The sequence below is a fragment of the Opisthocomus hoazin genome, chromosome 1, assembly GCF_030867145.1.
Source record: "Opisthocomus hoazin isolate bOpiHoa1 chromosome 1, bOpiHoa1.hap1, whole genome shotgun sequence".
NCBI classification, from domain to species: Eukaryota; Metazoa; Chordata; class Aves; order Opisthocomiformes; family Opisthocomidae; genus Opisthocomus; species Opisthocomus hoazin.
Window position 1 is genome coordinate 29,894,356 of NC_134414.1, and position 19,277 is coordinate 29,913,632.

General features: G+C 38.9%; 1 protein-coding gene across 5 annotated transcripts in view; it reads left to right on the forward strand.

The window, feature by feature from the left end:
• The window catches only part of NBEA (neurobeachin), a 544,466-nt gene that overhangs the window by 298,869 nt on the left and 226,320 nt on the right, over positions 1-19,277 (forward strand). For all 5 annotated transcript variants that reach the window (XM_075420361.1, XM_075420351.1, XM_075420371.1 and 2 more), the window contains 2 exons: positions 7,880-7,988; positions 11,610-11,776. In XM_075420361.1, coding sequence (XP_075276476.1) covers positions 7,880-7,988; positions 11,610-11,776 — 276 coding nt within the window. The remainder of the gene's footprint in view (positions 1-7,879; positions 7,989-11,609; positions 11,777-19,277) is intronic.

A 19,277-nucleotide genomic window follows, 5' to 3' on the forward strand; every position in this document is an offset into this window, starting at 1 on the left:
TCACCAGGGCAGTGTAGAGGGGCAGGAGAACCTCCCTCGACCTGCTGGCCACACTCTTCTTGATGCACCCCAGGATCCCATTGGCTTTCTTGGCAGCCAGGGCACACTGCTGGCTCATGGTTAACCTGTCGTCCACCAGGACACCCAGGTCCCTCTCCGCAGAGCTGCTCTCCAGCAGGTCCACCCCAAGCCTGTACTGATGCATGGGGTTGTTCCTCCCCAGGTGCAGGACCCTGCATTTGCCTTTGTTGAACCTCATCAGGTTCCTCTCTGCCCAGCTTTCCAGCCTATCCAGGTCACGCTGAATGGCAGCACAGCCTTCTGGTGTATCTACCACACCTCCCAGTTTGGTGTCGTCAGCAAACTTGCTGAGGGTACATTCTAACTCTTCATCCAGGTCGTTGATGAAGAAGCTGAACAAGGCTGGGCCCGATACTGACCCCTGAGGGACACCACTAGTTACCAGCCTCCAGCTAGACTCAGCGCCGCTGATGACAACCCTCTGAGTTCTGCCATTCAGCCAGTTCTCAATCCACTTCACCGACCACTCATCTAGGCCATACTTCCTGAGCCTCCCTAGGAGAATATTATGGGAGACTGTGTCGAAAGCCTTGCTGAAGTCAAGGTAGACAACATCCACAGCTCTCCCTTCGTCTACCCAGCCAGTCATGTCATTGTAGAAAGCTATTAGATTGGTCAGGCATGATTTCCCCTTTGGTGAATCCATGCTGACAACTCCTGATAACCTTCTTTTCTTCCACTTGCTTGATGATGGCCTCCAGGATAAGCTGCTCCATCACCTTTCCCGGGATGGAGGTGAGGCTGACCGGCCTGTAGTTCCCTGGGTCCTCCTTCTTGCCCTTTATGAAGATTGGAGTGACATTGGCCTTTCTCCAGTCCTTGGGCACCTCTCCTGTCCTCCAGGACCTCTCAAAGATGATGGAGAGTGGCTCAGCAATGACATCCGCCAGCTCCCTCAGCACTCATGGGTGCATTCCAATTGGGGCCCATGGATTTGTGGACGTCCAGATCGCCTAAGCGATCCCTCATACAGTTCTCCTCAACCAAGGGAAAGTCGTCCTCTGTGTAGGCTTCATCTCTTACCTCCGGGGCCTGGGATTCCTGAGGGCCAGTCTTAGCACTGAAGACTGAAGCAAAGAAGGCATTCATTAGCTCTCTGCCTTCTCCGCATCCTCCGTCACCAGGACACCCGCCTCATTCAGCAGTGGTCCCACATTGTCCCTAGCCTTCCTTTTGCTGCTGATGTAGTTGAAGAAGCCCTTCTTGTTGTTTTTGACATCCCTTGCCAGCTTCAATTCCAGGTGAGCCTTGGCCTTCCTCGTCGTATCCCTGCACGCTCTGACCATGTTCCTGTACTCTTCCCAAGTGGCCTGCCCCTCTTTCCACATTCCATGGACCTTTCTCTTCTGCCTGATCTCCGCTAGAAGCTCCTTGTTTAACCATGCAGGTCTCCTGCCTGCTTTCCGCGATTTCTTTCTCCGGGGAATGCACCGCTCCTGAGCATGGAGGAAGTGTCGTTTAAAGAGCGACCAGCCCTCTTGGACGCCCCTGCCTTCGAGAGCCCTGGCCCACGGGATTCCTCCCAGTAGCTCCTTGAAGAGGGCGAAGTCAGCCCTCCTGAGGTCCAGGGTTTTGATCCTGCTTATCGCCCTGCTTCCTCCACGCAGGATCCTGAACTCGACCATTTCATGGTCACTGCAGCCAAGTCTACCTCCGACCTTCACATCTTCCACCAGTCCCTCCTTGTTTGTTAATACAAGGTCCAGCACAGTGCCTTTCCTTGTTGGTTCCTCCACCACTTGCATCAGAAAGTTATAATCGATGCTCTGTAGGAACCTCCTGGATTGCGCCTGCCTAGCTGTATGGTCTTCCCAACTGATGTCAGGGTGGTTGAAGTCCCCCATGAGAACCAGGGCCTGTGACTGTGAGGCTGCTTGTAGCTGCTTGTAGAAGGCCTCATCAACCTCCTCCTCCTGGTCAGGTGGCCTGTAGTACACACCCACAGTAATGTCACCCATGTGAGCCTGTCCCTTAATTCTAACCCACAAGCTCTCAACTTGTTCCTCATTTGCCCCCGGGCCAAGCTCAATGCATTCCAGTTGCTCCCTCACATACAGAGCAACTCCCCCATCTCTCCTTGTTGACCTGCCTTTCCTAAAGAGTTTGTAGCCATCCATGACAGCATGCCAGTCATGCGAGTTGTCCCACCACGTTTCTGTGATGGCGACCAAGTCATAGCCGTCCTGCTGTATAATGGCTTCCAGCTCCTCCTGTTTATTGCCCATGCTACGTGCATTGGTATAGACACACTTGAGCTGGGCTGTCAATCTCACCCCTGACCCTGGCACGCCAAGCCTAGGCTCATCCCTAGTGAGCTGGGCAATGTCCCCTTCCCTCTTCGAACCTAGTTTGAAGCCCTCTCAATGAGCCCCGCCAGCTTGTGGCCAAGAATCTTTTTTCCCCTTTGAGATAGCTGCGATCCACCTGTTGCCAGCAGGCCCGGTGCTGTGTACACCTCCCCATGATCAAAGAAGCCAAAATTTGACCGATGGCACCAGTCCCTGAGCCACCTGTTAACCAGGTGAGTTTTCCTGCCCCTTTCAGTGCTGTTCTCTGCTACTGAAGGGATGGAGGAAAAATGATCAGAAGGCCTGATTCATCACTGTCTCAACATCAGTCTATCTACTAGGTCTTTTGAGGGTGGTCTACTAGGTCTTGCTGAGGCAGGGTGAGGATTTACAAGGGTAAATGAGAACAGTGGGTAGAATTCGTTCACAAGTGTTCAGTTGTCAGTGAAAAGGAGATCTCACTAAAGAACGTCTCTTATTTCCAAAGGACAGGAAAAATGGTACTGCTCTCAAATTTCAGATCTTCCATCTGTTTAGCAAATATATATGCATTTTGTGCCTCAAGCTCCTTCTTACTCGGATTGGTCACCCCGGTAGAGAACGATGGTTTGGGATAGATGCAGAGAATGGACTTTTGCCCAGAAGGGAGTGCTCTGTAGAAATCTGTGGATGGCAAGCATAGTTGCGCAGATGATTGAAATATCAATCAGGATATATTGGGTGGGTTTCAAACCTGCATTAATATAAATATTACACCATGTAATATGTTACATAAATATTTTATAATGTAACAGTACATGGAGTTCATACTCATGAAAATATATGCTAGTGACTGTTCGTTCATCTTTTGGAAATGTCTGAGGAGGTAATAGACCGATCTATCACTGAAATCTTCTTGTGCAAAGTCTTAGAATACAGGGCTGAGAATAAGGAAAACACAATTCTAGAATTGGATCAGAAAAGGTATTTCCATTGAAATAAGGCAGCGTTACTGTAGATAGTGACTAGAACTTGTCTAGAATACTGCTCACAGTTTTGGCTATGCACTTTCAGAATAGGTAAAATCAGTGTATGAAATTAGTAAAAACCCAAAAGGCAATATCTTTTCCTAACTGTTCTGTTTTGCCATACAAGAAAAGTCAGAGTGCTGGTTTAATTAGCCTAGTAAAATAGGGATAGATGGAATATCAGAAGGTCAACAGAAGAGAGAAGAGTTGTGTAAACCTAGGGCAACATTTGCATGAAATGAAACAGTAAAGACTACGTAAGAATATATTTGGATTGTAAAGTAAAAGGGTTTTAACCTTCGAAGAACCTTCCAAAGCTGTGCTAGAGGCAAGCAGCTTGATCACATTTTCATAAACTGAAGATACATTTCATGAGCTAGATTTCATTAAAATGCCTTTCATAAACTAAAGACAGTTTATGAAAGAGTTTGCATGACGTAGCTGAGCGTTGCAGTGAAAGAGTGAATTTGCTGACCTGGAGGTCCTTGTTTCTTTCTCTTATCTGCAGTGCGTGAAGGGAGATTATTTTTTTTTTTTATGTACTGGCAGTCTTTAGTATTACAGTGTGAGGTTTCTCCTGATTTGAGATCCTTTCTGAATCACTTCTATGGCTTTTTCTATAAGATTCCAAAAGATAGTTGTAAGCACTTTCTCTTAAGCCAGAAAAGCATGAGGTTTCTTTTTTTTTTTTTAATCTTATGCCATGCATGTGATTGAGTTAGTAAGGATTTAGATAAATTGGAAAGCGTTCAAAGGATGACCACATTACCGTGTATATTCATCAGGTGTAACCCAGTTACGACAGTGTGCTGAGTTGTGCTGCATCTATATGAATTTGAGATTCAATCAGTGTTACCTGGCTATGATTTAATCCAGCTATTACAAGAATAACGCTTTTGCCATCTTTTGCTTAATAGAAATATAGTTTGAGAATACAGGATAATTTCCCATTAGATATAAAAATCAGTACCAAAAAAATTGTATTTAAGTAGTGTTCTTCAATTTCAGAAAGTAAGAAGTTTTCTCGAACAAGTACAGCAAGCACATAAGCAAGATCCTTTGCAAAAACCTCTGTAAGGCGTCACTTCCCTGACCTTGTAGCAGCTGCCTTTCCTTTCAAACTAAGATGACACATTTAACTGCTTTAACTTATTATGCTTCTGTTTTCTGCCTTGTGTTCTTGCACTTACAAATAAAAACATCCAGGCCAAGGCTTCTTTTGGAGGCATTCAAGATTTCTAAATGATGGCCTAGGTTTTAACCCTTCTCTTTTGAAAAAGTCTGTCTTTCTGGCAAGGGATTTTAAGACTAGTATAATTCTTAATGGTCTTCTAGATGCAAAAGCATAGTTTACCTAGTTTTTTCTGTCTCAGGTGCATACAAGCACCCAAGGTAAGTGAATCACAATATATCCCTCATTAGCACACATTGCCACAATATTATTTAATTGTTCAATAGAGTCGGTAGGTTGTGGCCTCACTTCTGTCATAATCCCAAAGTGCTGACCACTGCACAAAACAATTTTTTTGTCTTTTTCTTGAAGAAATCACAATCAGTGATAGAGATATGAGAGTGCATGAAAAAAACATCTAGACACAGTTGAAATGCTATTGAGATATTCCATAGATAAGATTTTTGACAACAAACAAAAAGGAAGAGAGCAGGTATGTCTGTAGTTTCAGATAAAACCAAATAGCCTGGACTGGCCTATGTTCGTACTGCTTAAGGTTAGCACCTGCTAGAGCAGAGTGTCTTCATTCATCCTACACAGCACTTAGTCCAGCTCTTTCCTGAATCCTGTACGGTTCCTGTTTCACCTTAAGATATACTTATTATTAAGATTTACTTATTACTATTCTGTCTGTTTAGTTCAGATTGTTTGGAATAACATGAGGGCTAACTGACAGAGTGATGTGTTGTATGTGTGCTGGGGCATGAAAACACCTGCAGAAATTTCTTGGGTAGCATTGGAGAGAGTTTAAGTTGATTCAGTCTCATCGATGTGTCTTCAGTGAACTGTCCCTTGGACATGCCTGTACATTTTCAATATGGAAGGCAGAGTGAGCCAAAAAATGAGTGGAAGCCGAGCTAATCTGAGTGGTGTAGGTAGTCAGGAGCCAGCACTCAGGTGTGTTCCCTGGTTCCCTCATCTCCTTGACTTTGGGTCCTGAAGATCTGTGGCATTTTGAGGTTACCTGAAATCTGGCTTAGTCTGCCTGATGTGCTGTCCAAAAGCTGCAGCAACTCTGAAGTTGTTCCCAAATGCATCAGATCTCTCAGTCTCTGGAGCAGAAAGGTCCATTAGGGTGGTGGGAGGTACAGCTGGGTTCACCAGCAGTTTCAGCCAGCTGCTGTGAATCATCTGCTGCATGTTTATAAAAGTTTTCATTTTCTCTAAAGTAGCCAGAGATTAGTGTGAACAGATCTTTTTTTTTCTTCTTTTATATATATATATATATTTCCCTGAGTATGGGCAAGTTGTTTATAACTTGGGGAAATTAGCATTCTCTGGGAATGCATTTGAAGTCCCTTGTAGGTGTTTTAGTGCATAAATGGGCATGGAGAACGTGAACGCTTCTTCATACAGATAAATATGACTAAGATGAAGATGGTATGTATTTATCATTGCTCATGGACAGAGGCAGCTTAGGTTGTTTTTGGGGTGTAAAATCTATGCCCAGATGTCTGAGACAATTAACCTGGTGTATCGAAGTTAGTCTTGATCTTTTCTCACCAAATTCTTTGTGGCAGGGAGGGTCGAAGAAACCCATTGATTTCACCTGAAGCCATTTGGAACTAGAAATCCTGCCTGGACCAGAGCTGACTCAAAGATACTGAATTTGCACTGCGCTCCATTTATTCAATAGTTTATTAATTCAGGATGCTGGAAATCTGTGTGTTTAGTTTTGAAATCTTAGCTAGTTGGTTCCAGGTCATTAATATCATATGGAAAAGTTCAGAAAGACCAGCAATGCAAACTTTGATTGGAGATGTTAAACACTCATTTCTAGTATTTTCTCATTTTAGAGAAGCTTGTTAAAGTCGTGAATGCTCACTTCTAATCCATATCTGAGGGCAGTTCTACATTTACCTCTTAACAATAAAAAGCTGAACACTTAACAGTAAATAAATACTAAAGCATATCTTCTGGCAGGGTAGATTAAAAAATAAAGCTAAATTTTGAAGACTACAATGGAAACAACTTTAGTCTTTCAGCTTATAGTTTGCTAAAAACTTTTTGCTTTCAAGAATCACAAAGGGTTAGATGTAACAAAAAGGCTTATTAAAAGCATAAATATCCACTGTGAAACCTTGATCCAAGCTTGTTTGTCTGTAAAAAGAGGCATTTGCATCTTCTCATGCCTCACACCAATATTAAACATTAGCTCAGGGTAAGTGATTTCCTTCCTTCGCAGATGGTAGAACACACCAAAGGAGGCAAGAATAGAGGTCAGCTCTTTCCATCTTAAGGATGTAAGGTCTAGTAATCATGCCTTTAATTTCTAATAATCATAGCTTTCATTAGTGGTGCTTCTAAGCCTTAGAGTGGAATTCACTAGAAATTTCACATTCTTAGTGTAAGAATCTCTGAAGTTTAGTGTGTTTTCCTGATGCTGCTAGAAGGAAAATCCCAGACCGTATGCCATTTTGATACAAAGAGAAACAATTCCTCCTGATGCTAAATAGACCTGTCGGATCTTTGCATCCCAGAAGATATTTCCTCCCTGCTGATAAGAAAAGCAAAGCAATTTTGAGTAGAACGGGGAAGGTTAGATACGGACTGTAGGGACGAGAAAGCAGTTGCTTCCGTTCTTCCAGCCCAGTAAGATATCAGCATTATTCACAACAGTGTTTTTTATACTGCAGTTTTATTATGCATCTCATGGTATTTGGTGGTCTTTACAAAAGTCTTAATTTAAGGTGTGTGATGGATATCCTCAGTCCCCGTCCAATCTTAATCTATTTTTTTCCTTCTGTCTAAGTAAGTTTGTCTAGTCCTGATGCCATGAGAACTTGGAAACATGATTCACTTTTCACTCAGATGTTTGAAAAATATATGAGATATTTATATTATTTTACAATTTTTATAAAATTTTAAATCTCCAGTAATCTGAGACTTTGAAATTGGAATATTTATATTTAATGCTATAAAGGTATCAGTAAGACTTTAAGCAGTTGTCTAGATTTTTTTCAATGATAGTATAGTATTCATATTCATATTGAGACTGCTGTTAAAAGCAGACTAGATATGTAATGCTTCCATAAAGAACTTTTCTATTGAATAATACGTAGCAAGGTTTTTCCATATAACATGATTTTTTTGTGCTTTCAGAAATACAAAAAATTTTCAATAAAATTAAATTTTCCATGTCAACTAATTTGGCAATTACATCACAGTAGTTTCATTAATTTTATTTTTTTTCCATTTTAAGTAAATCTGCTGAAATAACTTATTTTATGTGCATCAAGTACAAAGGTTGATTTTGATTCTTCTTATTTTAGATTATTATGTCATGCAATGAAAGACCATATAGTGCGTGTTGCAAATGAAGCAGAATTTATTTTGAACCGACAAAGAGCTGAAGATGTCCACAAGCATGCTGAGTTTGAGGTAAGTCTGAGAATTGCTGCATTTCTGCTTCTCTGTTTTCACTCAGTTGTCACCTAAACTGTAACCCCATACAATAAAGACTTTTTTCTTCCAAGAAAGAACTTTACATTGCAGGCTTTTCAAAACTAGTTTCTAAAAGCTTTGGTAAATGTCAAACACAAGGAAAGGGGTTTAATTTCTCTTCTCACTGAAATTCATGACAACATTTACAGCTTGAAGAAATCCCTTAATTAGAATGTCTAAACTGATATGGCAGACCCTTCAGCTTCACAAAGAACTTTTCTTATTTATTGCAAATAGTAATGCAAATCACATTAGTAATTATTTTCGTTGGATTTTATCAACAGTATATACGAGTTCAGTAAGAAAGAAAAACAATTAATGTACTTAGGGCATTGCACGAAAAATAAGAAAGAGAAATGTTTTCTTAAACAGAATTAGTATTTTAAGGTAATTTTCTTATAAAATTTTGCGTTTTGGAGCACTTTAAAACATTTGCGTGCTATAATTTGTGTATTGAAATATGATATTACATATCTTTCCTGCTAGTTAAGAATCATTAACTATTGATGCTAAGATTGTGTTTAAAATGTCTGTTTTTTCTAAGTATTGGAAGAAGTAACACAGCAGCTGGATCCTGTAATTCTTTAATGTCTATAATTCTTAGTCCTAAAAGGAGTCAACATTCAATTGCTTTTTTCATCAATGAGTGTTGCAGTGTACAATTTAAATTGCGTTGCTAGCAAATGATGCAAACATACAAAACAGCTCTTTTTTAAAATGTGTTCGGTTTCACAGTGTGTTCCTATTTCAAAAATTTTCATGCAAAAGTGATGAAGCAACGTTAAAAATTCATATTTGACATTATTTTATCAAAAACAGTTTTGCATTTTTATACAGTTATATACATTTTATCATCACTGTTTTTGATTATTTCCAAACCTGTGTGTGCTTGCATACATTTGTGTGTGTGTATACACAAACATACATTTCCACATGTTTTAATGCTCAAGTGACCTAACATTAGGATTAAGATAGACTGACTTAGTATTGATGATAATGAATAACTATATTAATTTATTAATCTGTCAGAAAATGTCAGCAAGCACCTGGTGGCTAGAAAAAGGATCCAGTAATCTTGGTTTTGATGAGGTTTTTATCTCCTTGAAACATCTCTCTTAAATGTGTACTTTGATGTGCTAGCTCTTGTGCTCCTTGACCTAGCTGAAAAGTGTGGGACACAGAGATATCTGTTGTCATTTTGAATACACATAACCTTTACTTCATTTTGTCAGAGCAGACAGCAGACACTTGTCATATGGGATTGCAACAACTTTATTACCAAGCGTATACTGGATATTTTGAACTTAGATAAAATCACATTTACAATTAAGTGTGTGTCAGAGTGAAGTTTCATATTGCCTCAACAATAAATAACATCTGATATTTATCAGAGCATCATGCAGTAACCTAAGATGACAATAGAAGATTGAGTTATCTGCTCTTTGAGGAATATGTTGAGGTATAAGATCTGTCAGAACTCTAGACAAAATGAGAATATTCAATTAACTTCCAGCTTCTGTTAGCAAATAGGATTTAGAATATTAACTAAATTCCCTGAAGGAATAGCCTTAAGTCAGTCTTATTGTCTGGTAGGGAAACCAACACATTTTTTATATATGAAAATTTTCATTATATTTGTCACATGAAAAACCTCAGCTATGTGTTTTAGATGAATTAGATAAAATCTGCAAGTCATAAAGGAAAATTATGAAATGTAGCCTGTGTTAAATATGAAACTCAGATGTACTTAAATAAGGTGATAGTTAAAGTCTGAAAGAATGTTTTATAGATTGTCTTTAATAATGCTAGGTAAATAACTGAACATTTTATTATTCATCCTACTTGAAAGTAGTAGGGACAAAGAGATTTCTGGTAGTTTTCTGTTGCATAATTGTAAACCTGTCATTTTGTTTTAATAAGCTGTATTGGTATAAGTTCTGGGGTTTAATACATGTTAATCATTGCTCTCGGCCAGAGAAGTGAGTGGCTATTTTATTTTTACCTTTTAAACTTTAATTGAATCATTATGGGTGAAATGATTTGGCCCAAGCTTCACCCAGTTACTATGTTGCCTGCGTAGTGGGGAGGCCATGGACCATCATCTAAATTTTATCCTGTGACTCCAGTTGCAGTCAGGGCTAGGGAAATTCCTCCCAGAATGAATGCTTCACAGTTAACTTTCATTTTGTTAACCTTTGTAATTGTTCAAGAAGAAAAATGAAAATTTAATTTTACTGTCCAATGAGCTGGTGAAATATTAACCTCATTACTAAGGCAGATCATTGTACTAATTGGTGCTTCCCTGTACAAGAAGATAAATTGAAAAATGAATTAACCCTTTATGAATTAGTGTAACAATTTCTCTTTTCCAGATAGATTACTTGAAATAATGTCTGTAACACAGTGGAAAGACCACTGTTAAAATCTTACTGAATGCTAATGTGATCTGTAGTAAAATACTTCTGCAAAAATGTGAAGAATAAACTAGAATTTAGTATGAGGCTAACTTAATTTCAATTACTCTTTTGAATGTTAGAAAATAGGATTCTGTTCAGCATCGTGCTAGAGTATTGTTTGTTAAATGTCCTAAAATGGTGCACAATAACTCTGCATGAAAAAATCTCTCTTAAAAGGTGAATTTGAATTAGCTGGCTTGAGAATAATCTAATTTTTGTAATTATACCTAGAGAATGATACTTATAACAGATTTATCTTAGTATGGCTACTTTTGCTTTGTTTAGACATTTTGAAAAGATCTTTACTAGGAAGAAAAATTTAATTTGAACTTAACATGATTTTGAGAAAAGAAATAGAAAATTGATATTGTGCTTATTATACATAAAGAAAAGATTTATCAAAACTAAAATAGACTATGGAATTTTGACAGTTTTAGAAACAAATTTGCGTGAAGGTCAATAATCACAGCATTTGTTTTAGAGGTAGTTATCTCTTAAAGGAAACGTGGTTAAAACATTAGCTCTTTTTCAGTTTCAAAGATGAGTGTTTTTTTAACCTTTAGGGTTTTTTAGAAGTGGTAGTATGTTATGAAAATTTTTCATGTTGTGGTATGAAATAGAAAATATGGATAGTTAGAAAAAATTTCTCTTTAGCATCCATGATAATAAAATTATCAAATTTTAATTGTAGGTATACCATTCTTCTGTGTACCATTTCTACCAGTGTACATAATTTTTCCTGCACATTATGGGTGTTATATCTGTGTTTTATACCCAAGAACGCATGAACCTTTTACAAGTAAACACAAACTTTTAAGGCATATCCATGGTCATGCATATACACACAGAGATGTATAGCTAAATGTTCTTCATTGCAATTCTGTTGTCTTTGCCCTTAATATTTCAATTTTTACATGTTCTAACTGGGTGCTTTTTTGTAAATGTATAGTAGTAGAACCGTTTCAATTGAATGGTGTGTCCTATTCCTCTTTAAAGTATTTTAAACAGTTCATGTCGTATTTAAAGTGTTTTAGGAAATAATCAGTTTAAGGCAATTCCAAATAGCCTGGCTTTTATGAAGTAGATGTACTTTCATTCCTAGTCGCAATGTGCTCAGTATGCTGCTGACAGAAGGGAGGAGGAGAAGATGTGTGATCATCTTATCAGTGCTGCTAAGCATCGAGATCATGTTACAGCCAATCAGCTGAAACAGAAGATACTCAACATTCTCACAAATAAGCATGGGGCCTGGGGAGCTGTTTCTCACAGGTAAGCTGCAAACATGAAATGTGTGGGTTTTAAATGTTACTTTCAAAGTTTAAGAGAAGCAGTCATTATGTAACTGAAATATGAATATATTAGGAGCTAGAATTGCTAAAATGTATTTTCTCTGTTAGTCTTTTTTTCAGCTGGTTCTCGAGAACTCCTCTTTCCTAAAGATTCACAGATCAAACTCCTTTATACATTGCAAACAGGATATTTTACCATATTTTAAATAAATTGTAATGTAATGGGTATTTGTTGATTATAATGCAGTTTTACAGTTAGTGTATTGATAGGTTTTGAGGCTCCTACCAGTACTAGAATCTGACTGAAGTGTTTTGAGTGAGATATTGAGAAACGTAGAGATTTCTGTGTAGATGTCGTCAGAGGAAGCCTGAAATAAAGAAGAGAGAGACTAAATGACTTGTCTAGTATTATAAAGTATGTCAGTATTAGAATAACCAGCAGAACCAGGTCACTTGGGTTGCTGTCTAATGCTTTCTTCTGTTTTTAGCTTTTTCTGTGCATGTAATGAACTGGTAAGATCCACTGGCAAATCTTAACTCTCCTGCAACAAAACAGTAGTCAGTGCCAGCCATGAACAGTCGAACTCTGTATGCTTAAAGCAAAACTTGCATTGTACCTAAATGTAGCATGTGCAAAGCTGAATGTAACCAAGGTACAGCTCAATTCTGCAGATACTCCTGTTAAAAAAATAAATTAAAAAAAAAGATCCAAAATATGTAATTCTACTGTATGTAAGTGATATTACAGTATTTGAGGTTTCAGTCAGAGCTGCATTGAGTACCGTTTGAAAAAATTCCTTCTATTCAACATAGAGGTGAAATTAAACATTTTCATATATCATGCCAAAAACCAGAGCCTTGTTCTTCTGAATCACAAAAATAGCCAGTGGCTAAGGTGCTGACCCTCATGTTGAAGACTTGAGCCGAAATTGCTCCTTTCCTCCATTTAGAGCAAGGTCTTGAACCTTGGTCTGCCATGTGAGTGCCCTGTCTGCAAAAGTAGAGACTGCCAAATCTCTCTCTTGTTTGTGCATTCTAGCCACAAATACTTGATTATTTATTCAGAGTGGAACAGCTCAAACAAGAGAAATCAAGGAAGTTCTGCTCCCAAATAACCAATTTTTTACAGCTTGATTTTCTACTTAAATCCTGTTTAAGTGGACTCTGAGTCAGAGCAGAACAGAAAGCTCCATTTTAGCTCTGAAAAACCTTTTCAGTAAAAATCTAGTTGAGACTGATAGGTTAATACAAAAACTTTTCTCTAGATAACTATTATCTTGCAAAAAATCTATTTGGATTTAGCTTGAATACATATCTAGGGCTTAAGCCTATTAGAAAAGTTGCCAAGTAATAAATTTGACATGTCAGTAATAATGTTTAGTAAGTGCCACATATACTGTCCATTCTTTTTGTAATTCTGTCTATTTGGTTCTTGCAGTTACACAGTCTTTAAAAAATGGAATTTTTCATGTTCACCATCCTTACATCTTCCAAAGAAATCACTATTTCCTTGGTGATGATGGAGATGTATTTATTTTTTTAAAGTGTTAGAAAGTGTGGAAATTCAGTCCTGTAGAAACTCTGCAGCCTAACACCAGAGGCGTTCTGGTGGAAATTACAAAAGTAGCAAGTAGAACATTGTGATGTGGTTGATTCAAAACAGCCGTAGTCCATAATGGATGCTCATGTTCTCTCTAGCTGGGGCTTAAAGCTGTGTATCTGAGACTTGAACCTGATGAAAATAAGTACAATTTTCAGTCCTTTCAATGTCTTTGAATTTTTTAATAAAGTTGTTGCTCAAGTTTGGGAATGGCTGCAGACACTTTGCAGGCTAAAGTCAGTTCCTGGTTACTAAATTTTTCAGGAGACCATCTCTTCTTTGGGCTGGATAACTTTCATTTCCTGGTTTATTGATGGCATCTTAAATGGCAGTAGACCACTGCTGCAGCTTTTTTTGCTCTTCAGTCCATGATAGTTTTTGATGGACCATGAAGCAGCTTGACACCTGTGACAAACCTATCATATTTCTTACATGAAGCAAAAGAAACTCTTATTTTATTCCTGTCATGCCACTTCCCTGGTGTGCCTGCTTCTCAATTACTTGCAGTGCTGCTTTCCCTTTTTGGTGCTTGCCATGATAGGTGAAGCTGTTGTCCTGGCTGTATTTTAGCTGCTGCTTCACCTAGAGAAGAGGTACATGGTGGCAGCACGAGGTCTCCAAGTGGGGTTCCCCATTCGCAGGAGCTTATCGGGAAGCAAATGGCCTTGGACTGTAGGTGTCGCCATGGGTGCTGTGGCAGCCGTGTGGTCCATCACACAAGTGCTCCTTCTGTCATGAGACCAAGTGGACTGTAAATGGAAAGGCCTAGGGTGGCAGCAGGTGGGGGTGAAGGGGGGATGCCCAGTGGGAGGGCCTCTAAGACTTGCTGAGGACCAAGGTCACTGCTTCTCAGTGGGCAGATTTGAAAGGCTTCAAGTGCAGAAAGTAGAGAGGGGTCTAGTTAAACTGCTTAGGGATGAAAGGCAACAACAGTTGTTAGTGGTCAGACATTGGAACAGGCTGCCCAGGGAGGTGGTTGAGTCACCATCCCTGGAGGTGTTCGAAAAACATGTAGATGTGGCACTTTGGGGTATGGTTTAGTAGGCCTGGTGGTATTGGGTGGATGGTTGGACTTGATGACCTTAGAGATCTTTTCCAACCTATGATTCTATGATAATTAGGTAGTTTGTCCAATACTTTTTGTGTGATGGAAATTGAGATGGGTCCTAAAACTGTACACAGCTCTGGTCTTGGCTGGCAGGAGATGCAACAGGCCTCAAGTCTCCAATTTTAATTCCTGACAAATGATGACAGTATTAGCAGTCTCTTTATACACTGTTGCTTATCTGTGTCCCAGGAGATACAGCCTGACTGGAATACAGAGCTACTTAAAAGAAAAAAACCAGGCTGACACTCCAGACGTCTGTACCCCTGTGGTGTCGCTGCCATGTTTCTGTTGGGGAGGGTGTTCCCAGGCCTGAGGCATGCTCCCGGTCTCGTGGCCATCTCTTACGTTGGAGACCCTTCGTGGAAACAGTGAATGGGGGAGATTGTTCTCGGGCCCAGAGGGGTCAGGGGAAGAAACAGGCAACCGTCTCTGCGTGATAAATACCTGGGCACCAGCAATGCCTTTTGACATTCAAAATGGGTAAGATAGGCAAGAAGCTATTTGCGGGGGGATGAGTGTGATTCTTAAAAGCTTCAATTCTCTCTCACATACACAATCTGCAGCTACTGATTTGTTGATGATTGTAGCATATAGTGCACATATATGTTTTTCTTAATCTCTCTTCATCGTAAAGATCATTTTTTAAGTTCTTTGACATAGATGCTCATGTTATAAAATAATACATTCTCATTTTGTGAAATATGACTCAGCTGTAGAGAAAATTTTTCCTTGTGTCTGCAGTTCAACACAATGAGCTGGTAAGCCTCCCCAGCTTTGTGCCTGTGTGTATTGTTTTTGCAGAAAGCAGCAACCAGCATTTATGGTGTTTAATCTGTAGGTGCCACAAAGTTTACGCTTTGTTCATTAAGAAACAAAGAGACTATTGAGAAACACAGAGACTTAGCACTGGGAGGACAAACAAGAAGTCTGATGAGTGAAATTCTATAGTATTTGTAAATTAAGAATTTTAAATATATTATCATAAACTCTTCTCAAAATTTCTGAAGAAACAAGAATGAAGTTGAATGGTGTGAATCAACAAAACACCATATGAAACTTTCAATTCTAAGTTAGATTATAATTACATAGAGATAGTTGAATTATAAATAACATAAAATCATAGGTGAATTGCATTTCAATTACCTTCTTAATTAGCTATTAATTTATGAAGGAGAAATTAATTACATGCAAGTGTTCCACCACTTGAATAAATGCCTACAAATGCAGTAACATTGTACAACCTCTCCCTGTCCATACATTACTCAATCAGTACAGCTTGAGTTGGTCTGAGAACCTGTTTACTCTTTCATCTCCTTCTGTCTAAAAATGGTACATAACGGTTTTGAAAAAAACTTAATTTTGTGTTGCTTATCAGTGGTAACTTCTTTCCCCCTTCACAAATACTTTCTCTTCACCTCTTAGAGTGAAAACCAAACTTCTTCTGTTTAGTTTCTTGCAGGTGTGGGCATCAACTAACTCCTTTACAACAAAAGGAAATTATTCAATCATCTTATTTTCTCCTACATATCTCAGACAAAGAATAATAGATTTCAGAATAAGTCTCATTAGTTTCTTATAAATCCTGCTTGTGCCCTGAAACCAAACTAATTCTGTTTTCCTCATTTTAGCAATTTGACACTTCTAGGTATTTTCGTAATAGCTTACCCTAGACATACAGTTTTTCCCTTTTTTAATTTCAGCATTATACCAAAATTAGAATTCTGCAGGTTTTTCCCTTTCATATGAGAAGTTGATGAGTTGATTGTTTCTTTGATGCATTGCCACTTGTCCAGAGTGAATATGCAACATCCTATTTCCTTGAACTCAGGAAGAATCAAACAGGGTGTTTCATAGCTTAGTGTTCAAAGTTTCTTTAAGCCAGCACTTACCGTTAGCTTTTTTCAGGGTTATAATCTTCATGTCACAACATATGCTTCCTTCTGTCTTCTCTGTCAGCGTCATATTGTGCTTCTCTTCCTTGCCATCTGCTTCTCTCCCCATACACATCTTTCTTTAAAAAAAAAAAAAAAAAGTTTAGTGAAACCTGTCTACACACAGTTCAAATTCCTTATCAACCATATGCATGCCTGTGTTTTAGGCCATAATCCCTTACCATGTTTGTTTGGAGTATTCTCTTATTTCAGCTTCTTGGTTTAATCAGATTTCTGAACTTTTCAGAAACTTTTATTCAAGAATGCTGTATAAATATAGCTCTACCTTACAGTTTCTGTAGGTTTAAGGCAATCTAGGGCAATACAAAGAGTTCTGAGTTCCAGTTTGTGTTTAAAACTAAACATGAAATACTTGTCATAGATATTTTCACATGATCAGTTTTGATATACACAGGAGGACTACTATAATGAGAAAAATGACATTTAAAAATGAGACTTGGTTCTCTTGCTTTCTGTGATTTGATGAAGGAGGTTCCACCTACATTAAATCAGCTTTACCAAATAGCAAGTATACAAGGGCTTTCTCTGTTCAAATCCATCTTTGGTTAAACTAGACACCCATAACAAATTAATCATTCATGGTGGAGGGCAAGGCTGTCAAACTCATTCTGTGGTGAAGACCAAATTCATCTGGGGAGACAGGCTGAAAATAAAAAGTTTCTTGCCAGACAGCTAGTTATGCCTCTCGCTACAGCATGTGCTGCTGCAGGGATTGGGTTCTGCTGGGGACCGGGTGGGAGAGCAGAAAGAGAAGTCCCCTTTTCTGAGCCTATGAGGCTTGGCAGCTAAAGAAGTTGATTCTGGGACGACACTGCTTCTGAAACAAATGTTTCCAGTGTGCAGCAAGGGAGACCAGAATGCAGGAATTTAGTAAGAAGGAGTTTCCTTTACAGCCAGCCTTTGGCATGCTCTGACTCCATCGCTATATTAGCTGCTGTCTTCGGAAGTTCAGAGAGACACAGAACCTATCCTGTCCCCCACTGCAAATCAGCTTCATCTGGTTTAGCTATTCATTCATTTCTGGTTCATTTTAACTACTAGACATAAATTATAAAGGGAGCTTTAGCAACAGTGGAAAAGATGAAGGACCAGATCCTGTCTACTGGATCCAGCAGTGTGTTTGACATGCCTGTTAGAGGGCCAGTTAAGGTTCTACATTTTTCCATGTACTCTGTAAGAACTATGGATTTTCTATGTTTCTGTAATTGGTGGAATCTATTTTTCTTTGCAGAATAGAACCTTCCAGATTGATCTGGTAGAACCTGCACGCTTTTCAGCTCATTCATTAGCTATCCTGATTACAAAGCTCCAAATATTTAGTTCTGAAACAGTTTCATTACAACAAAACATTCAGAAAATGCTTTTCTGCCTTTTGTTGTTTTTACTTAACTGCGCTACCTGATATACCTTGAGATCAGCAAATGTGTCCGCATTATTTACATTTTAAGTCCAGTATTAGTCATCCTTCTGTAGCAGGTTTTAAACATTTTTCTAATCTGATCACTCTTTTGTAGTATTTTACTATTTCAGTCCCCTTCTTACCTTTTCTTACTATGCTTTCAACTGTTTGCTGCTCCTGCTGCTCTGTACCCATGATCTTACATCCCCTACCCATTGCGTCCCCTCTTCCTTCCTCCCTCCCTTGATTGCTTACCACTGTGGTGGAAGGCAGAGACTATTTGAAGGACCTCTTGCTAATGGTGCTGTGGCATTTGATGAGCACAATGGAAAAAGGGGCACAGAAGAATTCTGTATTATTTTCTAATAATAGGAAGTTAGAAGTGGGATGCTATTTCCAGCATAGAGGTATCTGCCAAGGAAGGAGTATTGTATAACCGGAGATGGGCTGTACGAGCGAGGGCACAGTTTGCTTACGTGAGATTTATTCAGCTCTGCATTTGCACAAGGTTACCCAGTTGTTTTGAACCGTGTCACTGTTCTCTGTGGATTTTTTCCCACAACTGGAAGAAATCTCTGAAGAAAGTAGTTTCTTTGGAAAGAGGTAGTATTTTCCAATGCTGGGAAATCCATGGTACTCAGGGAAGACTTGTTCAACTCTACGGAAAGACTTGTTTATCTCTGGGAAGTAAAGTACATAGTATTTCATATTAAAGATGGAAGACTTCTGTGTTTTCTTTCACATTATTACTTCTGCAGTAAGAGAATTCTTTTTTCTGCTTTACTATTTTTTTCACTTCTCTTCAGTCCGTTCTCTGTTTCTATCTAATATTTGTTTTTCCACTTTGGCTTCACAGCAAACACAAAGAGGGAAGTATAGCAATGGTGGTTTTCTTTAAGCTTTAGATCTTTAGATGTCAGTAGAGTCTTTAACTCGAACAGCAATCAGAACATATATGCAAATTGCATACAGTCAACTTACTATGTATATTTTTGTTGTAACAATAACAAAGAAATTTTAAAGTATACATGTATTAAGAGGAAGGTCAACCTGAAAAAATGAGAGGGACTTCTGCTCCTTCTAGCCATAGAGCTAGCACATGCCAGTGCAGCCACGCAGCTTCCAGGATACCAGTCACAAGAACAGCCATAATGGTTCAGACCAGCGGTGCATCTAGCCCTTGTAACGTTATCTTCAGCTATAAGTGAATGCTTGAGAAACAGAAAGATAGGACAAGTAGATATGATAGGTCCCCCTAATACGCACTCAGATTCCTTCAATTTTCAACTCAGGATTTCCTGAGCAATCTCAATTTCAGTCAGTCTCGATTTTGAAGTTTCCTCATCTCTGTAGGGCTTCAAAGTCCAGATGCCTTTCTTCATGCTTTCCTCCTGGTTCCTGCAGAGGAAGCAGCCCCTGAGG